Here is a 13814-nt window from a genome sequence, read left to right on the forward strand (position 1 = left end):
CCGCAGGCCACGCCCCGCCACAGTCACATTATCCATCACATCTATTCGTCTATTCTGTCCATCCAGAGAAAAAAATTCTACACAAGAAGCAATACAATTACATTTGGTATGTTGCCTTTCTACTACTTTTAGTTAAATCCAATTTAAAACCCAATTGAAATATTTGGAAAAAGGACACCATCCTTTTTGAACTAGCGTCTTACAGCAGCTATTATGTACATACATATGAATGATTATATTTACCCAGAAGCCACCGGGTGGGCGCCTCCTCTGTCCTGAGTGTGGGGAATGGAAAGTTTCTGCGAATATCTGGAGAGCTGCGAAACTCGTACTGAGAGGCTGTGAACATCTCACCATCTAATTAAAAGATTAAAAGCATGAATTGGTGGCAAATGGATTAAAAAAGAAAGATATTGAGATATCAAAGTTTAATCACATGTAAATGAAAGCATTCAGTGGACTGCAGAGGAAGTGGAAACAGTATGACCTATGACTTGTGTATTTGTAACGATAATTAGACAAAATTTAGTATGCTTAAACTGTCTAATAAAGACAGTGTTTGATTATCTATGCTACATCTAAAAGTGTGATCTAATCCAAAAATCAGGGTGCACTTTTGCACAGTTAACGCTTGCTGTAATCCTTAAAAATGTTCATGATGGTTGTCAAGCAATTATACATGAGGGAGCATTCACATTTCCAGCAAAACTAATTAAAGACTTAAGCCGTTTGAGTTGGTAAAAATCACGTAATTGTGACCTTGCTTGCATTTGAAACAAATCCCACAAGTTCCCCTTGCCCTTCTGGGTCCACTGTGATTTGATGAGTCTTCACAGACCCTTAGTATGATGACGTTAGAAGTTTTAAAAACACTGCTGGGCCTAATTATAACCTCACAGTAGCACAGTTCTAACAAAGTATTTGAAAATGGATTTGAGTTTCATTCAAAACTATGACATCAGCATGATAAACAATATAAAATATTTTCCATAACTTCTCTTATGGATTTTAAAGTGCAGAATCAGGTGACAGACTGTGAAAGAGGACCTAAATGCAGGATACAGGAAATTACTGTGAAAGTCCAGATTCCAAAGCTTTAATCCAAAAAGTCAAGGTCATTTGCTGATGTGTTGATGAGACAGCAAAGCAAATCATTCTGGCAAAGGGCAAGCAAAATGTCAAATCCGAAACTACTTCAAAAAGTCATAAATGGAAATGAATACGAGGACAGCAACAGGATTATGAGGCAAAAAATCACGAAAAAGACTGGAGGCACAGAGAACTGCTGGAAGGAAACTGCATTCATTCTTAGATTTTAGAGTTCTACTAAGTATTCAAGTTATATAAAAAATTATGTAATATGCTGTGTATATGCATATCAGCAACATGCTGTTACAGAGGTTTGCATTGTCCCCTCACAGCAAAATGGTTCTGGGCTTGAACATCCGTTCTCCCTCCAGCTGGTGATTTTTTTTCTGTGTCCAAACACTTCCAAGTTAAGTTGAGGTGATTCTCAGGTGTCCACAAGTGCAGATGGAGACAGATAAACCAATGTATAAACCAATTTAGTGCGGAGCCAGGACGCCAATGGATGGGTGAGGATGGGAAATCAATATTTCATTGATTTAATTGTAAATTCCACAGATGAGCAGCAGATTAAAACTCAGAACATCCTTCCAAACATGTGCTAACCTCCGCACCACTATGCCACCATAATGTGTGAGAACAGTAAACCTTTACTGCCCAGAGGCCTTTACAAATAAGATCCCCAAGGACAAACATAATGCAGGATGGTTTGTAGAATAAAATAAATTGCATTTGGACTTACCTACGATGAGGCCAGTGAATCCCTTTGCTGGGTCATACGGACACCTGTCTCTGCCTTCCTCGAAACCTGAGGAGAAGCTGAAACGCTCTGCATCCTTGTAAAAAAAAAAAAAGATTGAGAACACATAATAAGTTGTTTCATTTCAATTCTTGTCATAATTTTACTTGACATAAAAAACCCAGGATCTCTTACGATATAAGCACAGAGCGGTCTGAAGGCGTTCGTTCCACAGACGTACAGGTGAGTCTCATTGTATCGCTGCAGAAAGCGGATGTGGTTGTAACACTCTGTCTGCAGAGAACACAGTAAAATGAAGTGATTTGTTTTTTGTTGTGTATCTGCTTGTTTTTCTCAGCGGCAAAACATAATAATCAGTCAATAAATTTGTTTCCCGGGTGTTAAAAACAATAAAACATAAAAGAATAACCTTTCAAAGATAGGGAGGAAAAGCTTTAGAGAGCAGAGAAGGAAGCATGCAAAATAAATCAAATACAATACAGATGACATTAATGCTATTAGACAGCAAAGGCAGTTCAAAAGGAAGTTACATAAACTCTCATTACATTATTGATAACAAAGAAAAAGCCATAAAGGAGGCAAACTGACAAAACTGGAAAAAAAGAAAGGCAAATATGCACTAGCTAAGCATGATGACAAGTCTGGTTGGTTTTTTTAACAAATTTTAAACAGTGCTTGCAAGGAAGTGGTAAGAGTCACTCAGTAATATATTTAATGGTAATAGGTTCCATAAACAGGAAGCTCTTATTTTGAAGGTTTATGGGGATATGTTTTCTTTCATTCGATACAGATGATCCCTGTCACTGGTCATCATGAGAATCTATTGCCAACTTTTTTTTTTTGAAATGTGACTGTTTTAAATGGAGTAGGTGCTAATCTGTCTATATTCAATAAAATTCACCAGCTAAGGCAGCCCAAACTGGAAAGCACACAGGTTCACCTTGCTAGTACCAGTTTGGATCCCATTTCCCCCCCAGAACTATCCTAATCCTTTGTGGCACAGATTCAACAAAGTTCTGGACACATTTCTGTGAGATTTTGGTCCATACTGACGAGATAGCATCACACAGCCACTGCAGAGTTTTTGCTGCACATCCATGATGTGAATCTCCAGTTCCACCACATCCCAAATGTGCTCTATTGGATTGAGACTGTTACGGCCAGTTTGAGCACACTGAACTCATCGTCCTGTTCAAGGAACCAGTATGAGATAATTAGAGCTTTGTCACATGCCATTTCATGGCTGGATGCAACCATCAGAAGGTGGATATCATGTGGTCATAAAGGGATGGACATGGTCAGCAACAATAGTCAGATACGCTCTGGCATTTAAACAATGGCTGATGAGTCACGATTTCTGCTGCGACATTCAAACGTAGCTCTTCAGACCAGGTAACATTCTTCCAATCTTCTATTCTGAATTCTAGCCTCAGTTTCCTGTTCTTAGTTGACAGGAATGGGACCCGCTGTGGTCTTCTGATCCTCTCCTGCATACCTTGTTTGTAACAAGCTGTTATTCTTTGAGATGGTTTTGCCAAAAAAAGAAAATCCCAGTCAATCAGAAGTTTCAGACCTTTCTAGCGACATCTTGTTTTTTGTTTGCTCTACAACAAATAAAAGATGGAGAAAACCTCTACTTAATGTATATGGTCTAATTTATAAAAATAATGAATGAATGAGTGCCATTTATTTTAAATCCTCAACCTCCAGTTTAGTGTCTCAGGGTTTCAGGGAAACTAAATTACAAAACAACTGGAAGGATTGAATGTTTCGTTGCTGTCACAAGCATCACAAAATGGAGCAGTTGCACTTGTGCTCTCCAATATTAACCTAATAAATAAAGATGGGAGATTTTTCCGAGAAGAAAACAAAGCTGCAGCCTTTTACCTGATTGTCTCTGCCTTTGTTTAGGCACTGCTTCTTCTGTTCAGGGGAAGCATCCCAATCAATCTGCAAACAATGGGAGGGTAATAAGGATGACTCCGTAAGCTAAATAAATAAAGAGAGGCAAACAGATAAATAAAAAGCCCTATAGATAGAAAAGAAAGTAACAGATAGAGAGAAGAAAGTATGTGTGTGTATGTGTGTGATAAACAGGGGGAGGAAAAGAGAAGGACAGCAGACTTAATTTTCTGGCTGCGTCACTAAGTTCTGACTCACTTCAGTAACCCTTGAATAAATGCCTGGTGCATTTAATCCGATAGCCATAAAATTGGTGGAACACAATGGGATTTGCTCAATCTGCTTAAGGCTATTATTAGTTTCTCCTCCTTCGAATGGGAGAAAAACTCGTGAAATGGGCTTTTCTGTCTTAACATCAGCAATTATGTGTTTCTCAGCAACTTGGCACTCACTGTGAGGTTTGCAGGTGTGGAGATGCTGGATGTGTTGAGAGCGTAGAGTGCTCCTCTGCCTCCCACATACAGCAGCCTGGCCTCCTCCTCCAACAGCAGGGTGCTGTAGTTTCGGGAAGAGCCGATGAAACGGGTGCTGCCCAGCAGACCTGCAAATATATGACACGAGACATGTGAAGGTTTCTTTGTGTAAAGACCAAGACTAACTTGTCTTATTGTGTCAGGGAAGCAATATATCTGGGTGTAACTGACAATGATGCATATCGTCAGAATTTTTTGATTAGCAAAAAACAACAGATTTGTTCTGGTTATTTAAACTATAAATAGAGTCTCCTTTGAATTTCCAAATTACATCACTATCTTGTAAGCTAGAGCAGTTTTATACGTTGACCAATTGGCAAACTCCAAGGCTAAAAAAAAAGAGCAAGTGCCAACACTTGCAGTTCCTCTAATGGCCACATGAGGCTGGTTCCAACTGTATAGGGTGTTGATTTTTTATTTATTTTTTTATATCTCACCTGTTTCAACTTTTTTAAGGCTGACATTTAGTGGTGTGACTATTTTGAATGACAAGTGTGCTCACATAGAAAGCTGTAGCCGGCTGCCTGCGAGGCATCGCCTCCACTAATTCCACTTGCCAAACTGGACCTCTCAAACATGTATACACAGTGGTGGATTTTAAAGGAATTCTCTGACTAAATGAATGGCTCTCTGTGTGGTACAGCCTGTACAAGACGTCTGTGAACCAGCTGTAGTGATTAAAATTGTTATTATATTCCTATGCAAGCATTGTGTTATTAGCTGATAGCTAATATGTGCTCCTTTAGCTCTTCTGAGCCATTTGATTTGGTGTTTCAACACTCTGCCTACATATAGTTAGCTTCACCCAGACTTTTGTTTTAAAGGTTTTCTGCCAGAAAGACTTTGTAAAACATTGTTAACATAGTTGAAGTTTTATTTTTAACCCAAACCTAACCTTTTAATAAAGATTAGTATGTGGTTTGTTGCCTAAACCTAGCCAAACTGTGACGGTTACATGGTACGGTTGTATCAGGAACTGGCATAAAATCATTTCCAAATGAAACATGCGGATTATCAAGAATAAAATTTCCACACCCAATCAGTCAGGTCCTGGGTTAACAAAGACCACCTCTGGTGCTTTTGTCCAACAGGGTTCCAGTGGAAACAAAAGGTTAATGCAGGAGTGTGGAGGTGAGAGTACGGACTTTAAATGTACAGAATATGATTGGTAAAAGGAGAGAGCTAGCTGATGTGATAGAGAGAAAGAAGGTAGATATATTTTGAGACCAGATGGCAGGGAAGTGATGCCAGGAGTATTGGAGGTGGATTTAAAATGTTCTACCATGGTGTAGATAGGAGGAGAAATGGAGTAGGAATAATCTTGAAGGAAGAGTATGCAAACAGTGTTGTGAAATTGAAGAGAGTATCAGAATTGTGAGTTTAAATAAAACAGACAGAAATCAAAGGGGTAATATTGAGTGTTATCAGTGCGTGTGCTCCATAAGTTGGATGATGTTGGATTTACTAGACAAGGAATGATTAATATGGAGCAGATCACAGAAAAAATCATGAATGTAGTGAAGGATGGCATGCAAAAGGTTGGTGGGATGGAGGAGGATTGCTAGGGTGGGATGGAGGCACATGATCCATTGTGGCAACCCCTAAAATGACCAGCTGTAAGAAGAAAAATTGGCTTTAAAAAAACACAAGATCACAGCTTCATATCTCTGCTTACAAAGCACAAGAATAGCTTGACTCACTGGGAAATGAATGGAGTCTACACACCCCAAATGAACATGCTCAGTGTGTGTGACTGAGCGTGTGAGGGTGAGACCCAACTACAGATCTGGGAGACGGGGAGGTAGTCGCTGGAGTGATTGCTAAGAGGACTATAGAGACAGAACGTAGGGATGGGGGCACAGGGGAGGCAAAATTTTAGGGCATTCAGCAGGAATCGTGCCCCAGTACTGCCAAATCGCATCAGCGGTAATGCCATAGCATCAACATCATCCCTGCTGTGTGTGTGTGAACGAGTGTGATGTGTGAGAGATTTTTATAGTAAGCGGGCTAAATTACTGTCACTGAAGTCCATGAAAAGTACATGTTAACAAGGTAAACATGGCGGATGGCTTTTTGGCTTTTGATCTTCTGCCACTGGAGCAGACAGAGAGGTTGAAAAATAATTGGCCTGGTGCACTAAACTAAATATTTGAACACACCCCAATGTAGCACCTCAGAAATTAGGGCAGGTTGCGTCGCTGCTATGAGACAGCGAAAAGGAGGACATTGTTTTTTTTTCTTCCTGTGGGCATGAAAGATCTCCTTCAGTGCAGAAGTAGGTTTACAGAGCTTTGGTTTGCTCTAAAAGTGAGTGATAAATGTCTGATTAAGAAAATCTGACATTAAGAAGAATAAAAACCCTGCATGCGGAAAGAACAGCTGTCTTCAGAGAACAACAGAAGAGATGAAGGTATCAAGAGTGTTGCACTGAGGAATATGAGTCTGCACAGTGCAGATGGGCACATTAATCTCCACACATCCTCTCTGCCTCCCTCTCCTTCATCTCGCTCTGTTGTGAAATAACAGCAACATGTCTCAGCTCCCGGTAAAAAGATAAGCTATATTAGTCCTCAACCAATCAATTAAGCACAATGTGAGGACCTGCACGCTTGTTGCGGTTAATTCATTCTGATGTTCATAGTTCCTTTAAAGAAATGGAAATGGTTCATTGCTGCTGAGGGAGGCCATGGGATCACAGAGTAACTGCGAAAAGTATATAGATGATTAGCAGGCAATGGAAGCTTAAGTATTATATTATCTTATATACCACGGTTCATAAATGTTATATATTCAAGTAGTTCAGGGTCAGTATCAGTTCATAGTCACTTCAACATCAAATTAGGTTAATATGATGCAATTATACATCATAAAATGCCTGACTGTGATAAATTGTCAAATCATGTCATTTAAATCAACAAGAATTGATTCAATATGAGCGTATAACTAAAAAGGATATAAATTGCATCATTATTTTCAGAGGCTGAATGATAATCCCTTTAACGTTATAGCTTTGAACACAAAACACAGTGCCGGCATTTAACATTTTACAGATTTCCATGATAAAATGTCCAACTTAAAATGTAGGAAAAACAAACCTGTTTACAGCCTGCTATAAATAAAGCATTTTTTTAGTAGTACTGTAGTAGTAATCTCTCTATTCATGACAACTCTGCAGGATTTGCAGCTCAAGGACCCAAATGTAAACTCAGAGTAACTATCATCAGAGTAAAGAAAAACCACAGTTTTTAAAGAGGTATACTACAAACTAAGTTCAACATAGCCAGCTTTTTTTGCATTAGCTGGCTTGACAAAACCCTAAAACCCCATTTGAGATGATTGGTATCACTGTTGCCTCACAACAAGAAGTGCTGAGTTCAATTTCACCATCAGCCCAGGGTCTTTCTCTGTGGAGTTTGAATGTTCTCCCCATGTTTGCATGGCTTCTCTCTGGGTACTCCGGCTTCCTCCCACAGTCCAAAGATGTGCAGTTAGTGAGGTTAGGTTAACTGGTAACTCTAAATTGCCCATAGGTGTGAATGTGAGTGTGAATGGTTGCCTGTCTCTATGTCTTAGCCCTGTGACAGACTGGCGACTGGTCCAGGGTGTACCCTGCCTCTCACCCTAAGACAACTGGGATAGGCTCCAGCTCCCCTGTGACCAAATGGAGCTATGATCCATCAAGCACGGCCTTCTGCTAAAGACTCAGTGAGCTCTCAATGCTACTGTTTATTTCTTAGATGAGGGCGGCTGCAGATTAAGGCTCTGAAATTTAGTTCTGCAAGTCTCCTTTATTAAAGAGTAACGTTTAATGTCTGACTGTATCCAACTTAAAGATTAGACTTTAAATTGGATACACTTAAACATTAAATGTTACTGTCCAGTAAAAGAGACTTGGAAATCGATTAATTTTGTCAGCAGATCAAAGTGAAATTAATTTTATTGACTGAACAGGTGTTTGTCTTGGTGTGTGCTCTGTGTTTAAGCAGCTGCAGTTCCAGCAGTGTAAAAGAGACTTAGCAGCAGATCAGGTTTATTAACATTTCTGCGTCACTAGATTAATACAGTCCCATTTCCATGACAGTGCAATCCACAGTTTGTTCTTCATTCAGTGGTTTTAGTTAGGTACAGCTTAAAACTTGTAAAACATATTTCCCCAGAAGACAACGTGAAAACAATTAAGTCAAACCAAACACAAGACAGAAGATGGAAACGGTTCACTGCTGCTGAGGAAGGCCATAGGACAAGAAAGAAGACAACCAGCTATTAAAATAAAACAGGAAATCACAGAGTAACAATCTGTTGTATAAAGTAGAGTAGAGAAACGATTTATATGAATCAGTCCATTTACACATGGGGAAAAAATCACAAAAGAAAATGCACGACTCTAAAAGTGAATTACACATGCATTTTGCTAGCCAAGCAGGTTAGCCAACATAAGACAATCCACAGAAATGTTCCTGTATTTGTTAATGGAAAATCTACCTATGTAAGCAGTTTTTAAGATGTTAATAAACATATCAGTGAGATCCTACAGGTACAAACACACTGAGACAAAAATGGCAAGTTTTTGTTGACGGGTAGGTTCAACTTTGTCAAGAACTGTCAGAGCAGTTAAAAAAAACTGTCCCAGCTGAAACTGGAGTCCATGTTTATGTCATGCATAAACATGGACTCCAGTACATATACTCTCCCAGGCTGTGACTCATCTCCACTGTATCACACTACAGTATTAGTAATGCTTTTACTTCCCTAATTTACAATAACCATGATGATAATGAGGATGACAGCGAGTTTTCCAGCGTGTTTGATCTTGCATAATACAACATGATGAAAACTGGTTTGAGTTTCCCAACCATCACATGGAAGGCAGTTTCTTCCCCACACAACTGTCTGCTTGCCTAACCATCACATGGACACACTGGGTGATGACAGCAGCTCTGCAGGAACCTATCGACTTCCTGGAAAACCAGAGACTGAGTCAGACAGCATCTTCTCTTTCTGCACAACCTTCCTTCTTATCAGCCTTTTTCTTTTTTTTTTTTAACTGACAGTCAGACAACCACAGGGATGCTCTTACTGGTCAATAATTAGGTTATTATCATACCAGCTCCGTTATGGCTGTCAGGCTGATTATACGCATGGAGGCTGAGAAGATTGATGATGCACACACAGCTCCTGGTAGAGGAAATCCTTTAAAAAAAGTTTTAAAGCATTCATTCTTCCTTTTTTTTTTTAAAGTGATGTTTAAAAAAAGACCAAATTTACTTTTAAAATATTTATTTTAAGCATGAATTTATAAATTAAAAAACTGTAATCCTCTGTAGCCACTGCTCTTCCAGTAATAGTGAATATTTCTAATTTTCTGTGAGGTAGTAGAAGACTGTTTTTAATGTCTATGTTAAGACACTGACAAGGAGTGTTGGAGTATGTTGGAGTGTAAGATCAAGTTTTATAGAGTTCATGGTATTGTTTAGACTTTGAACATCTCTCTTAAAAGTGCATCCACACTGGAAGCAACATGGTGAGACCATAGAAAGTGCAACTTAAAGCGACTACAGTCAAATAACTACAAGCAGCAAAAGTGGGCCCGAGCATTTCTCAGCTTCCAGGTGAACGGCTGAAACAGCTAGCACTTGACATATGGACTGGGAGTAAATACATTGGATGGGTAACTAGGCAACCAGAGCCTGGAATGCAGCTGCAAAGAAATGTGCAATGACCTTAAAAGGTAATCTGAAAGGCATCAATTATCCAGGTGACTTCTGAGCAAGCTGCAATAAAACTAATCAAGGGCAATAAAATCTTTGATTCCATGGTGGAGAAGACAAGCTGATTTTGTACTATAAATGTACCCTTCTCAGTTTAACGAGAGCAGCTGACATTTGTTGCTGCACTAGCGCCTTAAGACTTACATAAATGAGTAGCCATAATACATAGTTTGTATGACAGCTACCTTAAATATTTAAATATTCAAACTTGACCTAAATCACATTACCTAAATTACTCATCACACTTAGCACATCAACCTCAGGAGAACCCCTGCAGGGGATTATTCAGCATTTTTTTGTCAGCAGTTTTGAAATCAAGATTGCACATTGTCGGTTTGCATCGTTTTATGTAGTGTATAAAAGATGTCTGTGCAGTGTGAGCAATTTAGTATTTTGTGCAATATATAAAGTGTAATTTCCTAGGTGGGACAGAGAACTAATAAGATGCGCTCAATCTTTTAACATTAACTGGACTCCAGGCACAGCTCTGTTTTTGTGCCGTGCACATTTTCAGAATGAGAGGATTTTACTTTTCAAAAGTCCTCCCACACATGCAGTTTTAATGAGACTTTACAGTTCAGTTTTTAAGTGTTACAAACAGGGAAGATTCTTTGAAATTCAATGCTTTTTTACTTTTTTCATTTTGATAATTCTTGTATGAGCTTTTACCGTTAAAGGCTTTTTGATGCTTTATTACCTGCTTACATACTAACTTAAAAAAAACATATTCTTTGTTTTTCTCTGTGTAAATAACTCAAAATCGTAGTCAGATCTTCCAACCTCTTTTTTTTATCTCTCACTAAACAGGAGAGCTAAACAAGTATGTTAATTATGATAGGTGCTGAAAACAGCTGAAATTTGATCATTTCGTTCCAGTAATTGGACTGCCTCATAGTTTATGTAAGATTTAAGTGATCGCATTCCTGCTTTCATTTCCTGCACCCTCAAACCTGTTTTTAGTGACTGCTATGAGGGCAAGAGCAGTAACTAAAAGTTTTAATAAATTGAGAATGATCCGTTTTTTGTTTCCAGAGTTCATTTCCATGAACTCAACTTTCCACGAACTTTATCAGCAACTATTGCAAAGCTACTGTAGCTATCAATGAAAGCCACGTGACTGTGTACCTCTTTTTTTTTTAATCTTTTTTCAGCCTGTCAACTTTAGATTTGAGTGAGCAATGAGCATGTCATCCAACACAGGCAAAGGTCAGGACACGCCAGGAGGGGATTCATCTGAAGGGTAGATGAGAGCACTTTGGTAGGAAGGGCCAGGATTCACCCAGTAGGGTGTACACTCCACTGCACATGCAAATAATCTAAATATAATCTAAAAGAAATTGGGAACATCAGAAAACAAACTCATACATGAGATACATTCAAGAAGAAAGTGTGATAAAGAAAGAAACACAGTCACGCGCATTAAAAAATGCATGACATTAACAATTTCCTCCTCACGAGAACACTGCGTACTCTCCGAGATCATTTTTAAAGTAAGAGTTATGCAAACACAAAATCTCAACCCAAGGCAATGTAAAGAGCCCGCTACTCGTGACTCATCCAAGTAAGCAAAAGCCTTGGTTTCTATCTTATAAAAATAGTGACTGTATGATATAACAAGCACAGGGCTGATGAGAAGGACTGTGGTGACACAAAATGTCCCTGGGCTCAAGGCAGCAGAGGTAGAGTGACCTTGGTCTCAGATCTGGTATGACGCGAGCGGTTGCTATTTCATACCACTTGATCTTGAGTCCGAGGTATGAAAGAGAAACTTTTTCTTTAGTCTGAATCACAGAAATGAAAAATCAATTGGCAGCAATTACAGGAGTGCTCTAAACCCTATACTGACCCTTGATGTAGCTCCTCAGTTTATCTACTGTTTGAGCTTCTTAAGCTAGATTTATTCTAGCAAACAAAATTTGAGCACCAGGTGAGCTGGGCTTTAGTCAAAGCCTAAGCATGTTTCTCAATTGACCATATTAGGGATATCTACCCACTTACGTCCACTGACATCATTCAGACCCAAGAGTAGCAAAATACTTTCCCAAGACAAGAGTTGGGACCTCTTTGCTCACAGTGGTAACTTGTACGTACACTTATTGCAATTATTGAAAGTTAAAGTGTTTACTATGCGCATCCACCATTGTAACAGTACACACACTAACTGGCCTTTTCATTAGGTTTGTTCAACTGACTTCTAACAAAAATTTCTCATGGCAGGAACTCTTTGCAATTAGGCATGCAGACTTCTTGTTCTTCTTTCAGCTACTGCCTTTGGGGGTTGGCACAGCAAATCATCTGCTTCTTTCTCACCCTGTCATGTTTGATTTGGCCAAGTTCTTTTGAGCAGGACACCCTCCATGACACAACCCTCCCCATTAATCTGGGCTTGGGACCCAGCCATGGGTCCACAGTTTTCAGGCCCCTCTTCTGTTGAACCAGCTTCCAGTTTGGATTCGGGAGACAGACACTATCTCTACTTTTAAGATTAGGCTTAAAACTTTCCTTTTTGCTAAAGCATATAGTTAGGGCTGGACCAGGTGACTCTGAATCCTCCCTTAGTTATTCTGCAACAGACGTAGGCTGCCGGGGGACTCCCATGATGCATTGAGTTTTTCCTTTCCAGTTACCTTTCTCACTCACTATGTGTTAATAGACCTCTCTGCACGGAATCATACCTGTTATTAACCTCTGTCTCTCTTCCACAGCATGTCTTTATCCTGTTCTTCCTTCTCTCACCCCAACCGGTAGAAGCAGATGGCTGCCCCTCCCTGAGCCTGGTTCTGCCGGAGGTTTCTTCCTGTTAAAAGGAAGTTTTTCCTTCCCACTGTTGCCAAAGTGCTTGCTCATAGGGGGTTATATGACTGTTGGGTTTTCTCTGAATCTATTATTATATGATCTACTGTAGAATATAAAGTGCCTTGAGGCGACTGTTGTTGTGATTTGGCGCTATATCAATAAAATTGAATTGAATTGAATTGAATTGAATGGGTGGGCCACAGTGTTTTTTGTGGAATTAATAAGACATGGTTAAGATAACCTGCTTAAGTTCAAGCTGAGCATCAGAATAGGAAATAAAGACAATTTTGATTGCGGTATTGTTGCTGGTGTCAGACAGGCTGGCCTGAGTATTACAGAAACTGCTGATCTATTGGGATTTTCCTCCATCTCTAGGGCTTACAGAGCATAGTCCAAAAAAGAGAAAGTATCCAGTAAGTGTCAGCTCTCTGCAGAAAAATGTCTTACTGATGCCAGTTGTCAGAGGAGAATGGGTGTCATTGAGCTGATAGGAAGGCAACAGTAACTCAAATGCTGAACCAGGTAAGCAGAAGAGCATCTGTGAACGCACAACATGTGAAGCAAGTCCACTTCTTTATGCCTAGTTTACTCATCTTCTGATCACTGCTTCCAACAGGATAATCTGTCATACCACAAAACTCAAATCATCTCATACTGGTTTCATGAAAATATTTTCTTAGTGGTTCTAGTGTATATTAGTTTACACATTCAACTAACAAGAAAAAATATCCCCAGCTTGATTGCACGAGGAGTCACAAATTCCTTGTTTGTTCCTTCAGGAACACCATCTGGTATCAAAATGTGCATATTTTTAATTTTAGTTAAATTTTCTGCCTCCCAAAAGCACTCCTTAGAAGAAGCAACATATTCTTTATATTACATTTGATTTGTTCTCAATGTAGAAATATAGATTAATGTAGTTTTCGATATTGAAAAATCAAAATCAAAAAATCATTATCACTAAGAGGA

At 39.2% G+C, this 13814-nt stretch overlaps 1 protein-coding gene across 1 annotated transcript in view; it reads right to left on the reverse strand.

Annotated features, from left to right (window-relative positions):
- Positions 1-13814, reverse strand: part of sema4gb (sema domain, immunoglobulin domain (Ig), transmembrane domain (TM) and short cytoplasmic domain, (semaphorin) 4Gb) — a 53411-nt gene that overhangs the window by 20242 nt on the left and 19355 nt on the right. The window contains exons 3-7 of the mRNA XM_005725864.1: positions 4201-4349; positions 3734-3796; positions 2021-2119; positions 1829-1922; positions 244-357 (exon numbers count right to left, since the gene is read on the reverse strand). Of these exons, the coding sequence (XP_005725921.1) occupies positions 244-357; positions 1829-1922; positions 2021-2119; positions 3734-3796; positions 4201-4349 (519 nt within the window). The remainder of the gene's footprint in view (positions 1-243; positions 358-1828; positions 1923-2020; positions 2120-3733; positions 3797-4200; positions 4350-13814) is intronic.

This window comes from Pundamilia nyererei, unplaced genomic scaffold, assembly GCF_000239375.1.
Source record: "Pundamilia nyererei isolate P.nyererei 1_Seehausen unplaced genomic scaffold, PunNye1.0 scaffold00017, whole genome shotgun sequence".
Lineage (NCBI taxonomy): Eukaryota > Metazoa > Chordata > Actinopteri > Cichliformes > Cichlidae > Pundamilia > Pundamilia nyererei.